The sequence below is a fragment of the Emydura macquarii genome, unplaced genomic scaffold (genome assembly GCF_026122565.2).
Source record: "Emydura macquarii macquarii isolate MOO-44397 ecotype Brisbane River unplaced genomic scaffold, CSIRO-AGI_Emac_v2 contig_2777, whole genome shotgun sequence".
NCBI lineage: Eukaryota > Metazoa > Chordata > Testudines > Chelidae > Emydura > Emydura macquarii.
The window spans coordinates 16,822-23,388 of NW_027132914.1; the positions used below are offsets into that span (position 1 = coordinate 16,822).

The following is a 6,567-nucleotide window of genomic DNA, read 5'->3' on the forward strand; positions in this document are numbered from 1 at the left end:
CTGAGACCCAACAAATTCATTACATGGATCAGAACCCCATTCCCCATCCCCTGAGCCAGCCAGTGCCCCCAACCCTGGGGCTGGATCGGGACCAGCGCCCCTGGCAGGGCGAGGCCCCATGTCCCGTTCCCTGCCTCCCCTGAGCCGGCCAGACCCTTCTGGCTAATCAATCCTGCGTCTCCGTCAGCGAGGAAGTGAAAGTGTCTCCAGCCCTGTCACTTCCTCCGCCCTTGAGCCCAGCTGGTTTCAGGTCCCCTTGCAGCCGGGACAGGCGCGGAGATCCTAGGGCCAGGCCCAGCCAGAGGCCTGTGAAGTGCCGGGCTCCACTTCCCCATGGCGTGGGGGCGGGCTAGGGGAGATGTGTGGGGGGGGTGTTGCAATGCAGCCGACACCGGGCCAAGGGGAAGCTGGGCCCAGAATAGGGGAAGCAGCAGAAAGGGGGTTTCAGCCACGCCTGGGCCAGTCTGGCCCGCGGGGGAAGTGAAATCCCCAGGTTGGGAGACACGGGGGGGGGGGGGGGACCCCTGTCCTGGCTACGGCAGCCTCCCCCCCAGCTGCCCCCTCTACCAGGATCCCCACCCCCTCAGCTACCCCCTCTGCCAGGATCCCCTCCCCCAGCTATCCAGAACCCCCCCCCGCCAGGATCCACCCCGCCGCCCCCGTCACGCTTCCCACCCCCATAGCCAAGCCCTCAGCCACACGTCTGGCACCGTGCCCCATGGCCGCGCCGTGCCTCAGTTTCCCCACCTGGAATGCGGGGGCGGGGTATCACTCGCAGAGCCCCATTCACGGGAGGCCCGGGGAGATCAGCCCAGCACAGAGCGCGGCCCGCCCCGAGGCTGCGGTGATAGGCGGCGGGCTGGGCGCGGCGCAGGACACATCTCTCGCTCAGCCTCCGGGCTCAGCCCTCTCCACCCAGCGACTGATGACGCAGGCAGCGGCGCCGGCTGCCATTGGCTCCAGTGCGGCCGGGGCGGGGGGAGGGGGTCCGGCACCAGGCGCGGGGCTCGGGACACCGGGACCCTGCCTGTGGAGCCCGGGAGCCAGGGAGAGAGCTGCACCCCCAGATCCAGGGATCCAGAGAGAGCTGCACCCCCAGATCCAGGGATCCCATAGAGAACTCTGCTCCCGGGACCCAGGGGATCCTGCAACAGACCCAGGGATCCAGAGATCCCCCTGCAGAGCCCAGGGATCCCAGCGAGAGATCTGCTGCAACAGCCCCAGGGATCCCAGAGAGAACTCTGCTCCCGGGACGCAGGGATCCACTCACAGACTCAGGGATCCCAGCGAGGGAGAGATCTCCTGCAACAGCCCCTGAGATCCCAGGGCCCCCCATCACGCCAGGGATCCCCATTACCGGATCACCCCGAAGCGCCTGGGATCCCGAAGCAGAGCAATCCGCAGCCCAGCATCCACAGCGACCTTCTCCCGGAGCACCTGGGATCCGGTGTATCTCCCCCGCCCCCCGTGGAGCCGGGATCCCACAGCAGAGCCAGCGGAGGGTAGGATCCCAAGCGATCGTCCAGCCGGATCCCCGGGGCGGGCGGCCCCAGCACAGCCCCGGAGCTGGAAAGTTGGCTTTAGGAAGCTGAGACCCAGCGAGCTGAGACCTGCCCTCCGGCACCGAGCCGGGGATCCCGAAGCGCAGAACTACCCTGGACCGAGAGGGGCCGCCATGAAGCTGGTGCTGTGGCTGCTGTCCCTGGCTCTGAGCCACCACGCAGCAGGTGAGGGCCCCCGTCAGTCACACGGGCCTTGGGGGAGCCATAGGTCTCTGCCCCCTTCAACACCTCCCTGGGGTTCCCTGCTTCAGGGACCAGCCTCGATGGGTCTGACCACCACGTTCCCAAGCGCTGCACCCCAGGGGTCAGCACCATGCTGGAAATGTCAGGGTAGGGCTTAACCCCCATGAATAATCCTTAGCGGGCAGCGTTTGTGTGTGGATGGGCTGTAACCCTCGTCTGTATCTCTAGCGGGCTGTGTCTGTGTGTGGGTGGGGGTCTAACCCCAGCCTATAACCCTGGGCGAGGGGGTTGTATCTGTATGTGGATGGGGGTATACCCCAGTATCTAACCTTGGGGGGCTGTGTCTGTGTGTTGATGGGGGTCTAACCCCAGCCTATAACCCTGGGGGGCTGTGTCTGTGTGTGTGGATGGGGGTTTAACCCCAGCCTATAACCCTGGGGGCTATGGCTGTGTGTGGACAGGGGTATAATCCCAGTTTATAACCTAGGGGGCTGTGGCTGTGTCTGGATGGGAGTTTAACCCCCATTATTCCCAGCACATACGCCCAAAGCAGGGCTCCGCAGTCACAGAGGAACCACCTGGTTGGGGTTTAACCCCCACATTCCCTGGTCTACACCCTGGGGCCTGGCCTAGTGTGGAACCAGGTCCCATTTGTCCCCATCACGCCGACGTCCTGCCCTCCCTGAGCCAGCCCTCCGTCACCCCACTCCTGCCCCCCGATGGCCACTGTCCCACCCTCCCTGTCCCCATATTCCCGGCCCCCCATGTCCCGCCCGCCCCGCCCCTGCCCCGAGTCCCCTCCTGACGCCCCGCTACCCGCAGGCGGGTTCCTGATGCACCTGGCCAGCGAGTGCCCCCTGGCGGCCAACGGCTCCGTGCTCTGGTTCGGCTTCTCCTTGGTCTTCAACAAGAACCCGTTGGTGTGTTACAACGAGCAGGACCGGCTCTTCGAGGCCTGCGACATGGGCCTGCTCAACAAGGTGGCCCAGAACATGACCACCTTCCTCAACCGGGACCCCGGCTGGCTCCAGCGCATGGCGGGGGGGCGCCAGGCCTGCCAGAGCCAGGGCCAGCGGCTGTGGGGCCAGACGGCGCAAAGGATGAGTGAGTGGGGGCTGCGGGGCCCCTGGCACCGGGCTGGGCTAGGGAGAGCAGGCTGGGGGCCCATAGGTCAGATGGGGGGTATACCAGGCTGGGAGGGGCCATGGGGCTGATGGGGGGCAGGATCTTGGGTTGGGAAGGGCTGTGGGGTTGATGGGGGGATACGGGGCTGGGAGGGGCCGTGGGGCTGATGGGGGGGATACGGGGCTGGGGGGCCTGTGGGTCTGTTCCCAGTGGGGGGGGCAGGTGGGGGTACCAGGAACCGGTCCATACACTGACCCCCTGCCCCCCCCCCGCCGGCAGCGCGCCCTCACGTCCGCATCGTCTCCACCGCCCTGGCGAACCCCGCGGGCGCCGGGCGTCTGACCTGCCACGTCTGGGGCTTCTACCCGGCGGCCGTGCGGGTCAGCTGGTGGCACGACGGGCGCCTCGTGGACCCCCGGCAGGACAACCTGACGGCGGCGCTGGCCAATGGCGACTGGACCTACCAGACCCACGTCACCCTGCTCATCACCCCCCAGCCCGGGGACACCTACGCCTGCCGCGTGCAGCACCCCAGCCTGCCCCAGGACTACCTGGAGGAGTGGCGTGAGTCCGGGCGGGCCAGGGAACCGGGGGGAGGGGAGGAGCTCATGCAGTGGCAGTTCAGGGTGGTTGGGGGGCAGCAGGAGGGGGTGCAGGGGAGGAGAAGGGGTGCTGGGGGTCAGTGGTCTGGGGCAGGGATCTGGGGGTGAGGGCCTGGGGTGAAGGGGATCTGGGGGATGGGGTGTCTGGGTAGGGCTCCGGCTGCAGGTGCAGGGGGACTGTGGGGGCTCCCCAGTCCAGCCCCTTTAACTCCCCTCTGATGCCCCCCAGGGCCCGGCCTGTCCCCAGGGCTGACGGTCAAGGTCAGCGTGGCCGTGGTGGTGCTGAGCCTGGGCCTGATCTTCCTCATCACCGGCATGGTCTACTGGTACCGCGCGCCCGCCCCGGGTAAGGAGTGGGGGGCCTGGCATGGGGGGCGGGGGCCACATGTCCCTCGATCCTAGGGTCCCGAGCCCCCAACCCAATCCCCCAATGTGGGGGATGTCCCCAGGGTTCCTGAAAGAGATGGGCACCCAGGGACAACGTGAGGTGCGCGTCCCGGGAGCCAGGTGTGTGTGTGTGTGTTGTGTGTGTGTGTGAGGTGCCTACCTAGCGCCCCTGCTGGCTGGGCAGGGTACGTGCGGGGGGCAGGGTACGTGCGGGGGGCAGGGTACGTGCGGGGGTACGTGCGGGGGGCAGGGTCCCCTCTGACTAACTGTTTCCTTCCCCTTTCCAGGTTATTCTCCCCTCCTAGGGCACAACTATCCCGGAGGTAACAGCTGTCTGTCTGGCTGTGTGTCCTGTCCCACATCCCCCCTCCATCCCGCCCCCACACCCCTCCCGCTGTCCCTTCATCCGTCTGTCCCCTCATGGACCCCCTCCCTCCGTCCATCCCTCCATCCGCCTCTCCCGCTGTCTCTGTCTCTCCATCCGTCCGTCCGCCGCTCCGCCACGTCTGTCTCTCTCTCTCTGTCCGGTCCGGCTCACTCACGCCCCCCTCGCTGTGTTTACCCTGCAGGCAGCACCTAACGCCCCTGGGCACCGCGACCCGCCGCGCCAATCCTCCCGCCCCGTGGAGGACCCTGGCTCATCCTCACCGTCACCCACAGCTTCGCCGCCCCACCCCCGGAGTCGGGATCCGTGTGACCGAGGGGCGTGGCTCAGGACCAGCTGGGCACCCCAGCGAGGACGGCTCGGACCAGATCCCCCCATGGAGCCCGTATGGACCAGCACCTCCCCCACTGCTGTATATCCTGGGGCCTATACACGGCTATAGAGCCCTCCCCTTCCCCAGCTCAGAGTCCCTGATCACGTAGGACAAAATAACGACACAATGGCCTGATAACTGACCTCAAGTCCCACCCCAAATCAGCCTGTCTAGTCTGTATAGACCAGCGGGCCAATACAGAGATATAATGACCTGAATACAGGCCCCTTCCCCCGTTCTCAACATCTCCCCGACTCAGAGCCTGAGTCTATGCAGCCCCTCCCAACCACGCGCACACACACGCCTTGCACACCTGGCTGTGTATGCTGTGGCCCATAGATGGAGATACAGACCAGATTACAGACCCCCACATCCCTACCCCCCCCGACTCAGAGTCCCTGAGCCCCCCAGGACTGCCCCCCCGCTGTGTATACGAGGGCCCATAAAGTGATAGAGGACCCCCAGTATAGCCCCCCACCCCCACAGACACTGCCCCCTCCATCCTCTACAGACCAGCGATCAATACAGGGATATAATAACCTGATCCGACCCCTGCCCTCGCCTGCTCCCTCAGCACAGGGGGTGGGCCTGATTCCCCACGACTTCTAGCCCTCCCCCCCGTACAATCCCACTCACCCCACCAGGGGTCACCCAAGACCAGGATACCCACCTGAGACATCACATGATCCCCATTACACCCCCGCCCCCCCCCGCCAAGCCTGGGGCCAACCCCCCCCCCGGCAGGCAGAAAATTCTCACACCCTCCCCTTAGCCCCCCACCCCCAGCCTGGCAGCAGATCTCCTGTCAGGGGAGCGGGTGCCCGATCGGGGGGGGGGGGGCCGAGCACGTGTGGGGTGCATGGACAGGATGGCTGGTGTGATCTGTAAACCCCCCCCCCACTGAATAAAGATCCTCGCTGGTGCAGTACGGACGGCTCTGTGGGCAGCTGCCATGCCCCCCACACGGGGGGGGGGGGGAATTTGGAGAGGGGGCTAGGAATGTAGCACTAGATCCCCCGCCCCCAGATATCGAACCCAGGAGTCCTGGCTCCCTGCCCCACCCCTGCTCTGACCCACTAGACCCCCATGCCCGAGTCGGGGAGAGAACCCAGGAGTCCGGGCTCTCAGCTCCCCCCAGCCCCAGTAAGGAGCGTGTGTTTGCAGCCCCTCCCTGCACGCTCTGGCTGTGGGGCTCCAGGTGGCGTGGCCACTAGCGAAGAGTTTCTCAAGGACCAGTCCCCGGCCTGGCCCCTGTCCCCGAGATCTCCCTGGCACAGCCAGTCCAAGCCGGTCCCTGGTACCGCCAAGGCTAAGACACGCTGCCAGCGCCCCCGGTAAGATCCCCTGCCCCGGGCCGGCCTCCTGGCGGTGTGAACGGGGTGTTTGCATTTTCCCGCTGGGGCGGCCCTGCAGCGACGTCACCCCAAAAATCCAGGACTCCGAAGAGCTTCAGTCCCCAGCAGCTTTATCGGACAAAACCCGGGCGCCGTAGGCCCCGCTCTGAGCTGGGGGTGCCCCCCCCCCGCGGCGCGGGTCCCAGCTGGCGCGGGTACAGGTGGGGACGCCGCTACGTGGGTACGTGACCACCGCCGCCAGGACCGTGCAGCCCCCCCATCGCTGGCGAGATCCTGCTTTGCCAACACAGGCCCTGCTGCGTAAACCAGCATCACGCCCCAACGAGGAGCCCCAGCTTGTACGTCGCCCTCGTCCCTTTGCAAAGGAGGGCAGCTCATCCCCCATGGCACAGATGGGGAAACTGAGGCACGGGACAGGGATGCGGCTGGCCCAAGGTGACCCTGCTGGCCAAGCTGGGAATAGCACCCGGCTGTCCTGAGTGCCAGTTCAGTGCACTATCCCCTTGTCGCCGGCACCTAGCGCTTCCCAGGTGCCAGCTGGGGTGCTGGTGAGGCCAAGAGCTCGCTGAGCATCACGCTGGGCTGCGAGGAATAC

At 66.5% G+C, this 6,567-nt stretch overlaps 1 protein-coding gene across 2 annotated transcripts; it reads left to right on the forward strand.

Moving 5' to 3' along the window:
* Positions 1 to 1,345: 1,345 nt before the first annotated feature.
* On the forward strand, positions 1,346 to 5,233 carry LOC137166021 (HLA class II histocompatibility antigen, DM beta chain-like). 2 transcript variants are annotated; one of them, XM_067567585.1, is made up of 6 exons: positions 1,346 to 1,727; positions 2,568 to 2,849; positions 3,150 to 3,434; positions 3,702 to 3,818; positions 4,147 to 4,182; positions 4,429 to 5,233. In XM_067567585.1, the coding sequence occupies exons 1-6, from the start codon at positions 1,676 to 1,678 to the stop codon at positions 4,437 to 4,439; spliced, it is 783 nt and encodes a 260-aa protein (XP_067423686.1). In that variant the 5' UTR covers positions 1,346 to 1,675; the 3' UTR covers positions 4,440 to 5,233. The 2 variants fall into 2 exon arrangements, with proteins under 2 accessions (XP_067423686.1, XP_067423687.1); XM_067567586.1 differs by lacking the exon at positions 4,147 to 4,182.
* Positions 5,234 to 6,567: the final 1,334 nt, after the last annotated feature.

Excerpts from the sequence above, each read along its gene's own strand:
- LOC137166021 (XM_067567585.1), top strand. The coding sequence starts at position 1,676 with ATGAAGCTGGTGCTGTGGCTGCTGTCCCTGGCTCTGAGCCACCACGCA. Across the intron at positions 2,850-3,149 it reads CCAGACGGCGCAAAGGATGA|CGCGCCCTCACGTCCGCATC; the intron begins GTGAGTGGGGGC and ends CCCCGCCGGCAG. Across the intron at positions 3,819-4,146 it reads GTACCGCGCGCCCGCCCCGG|GTTATTCTCCCCTCCTAGGG; the intron begins GTAAGGAGTGGG and ends TCCCCTTTCCAG.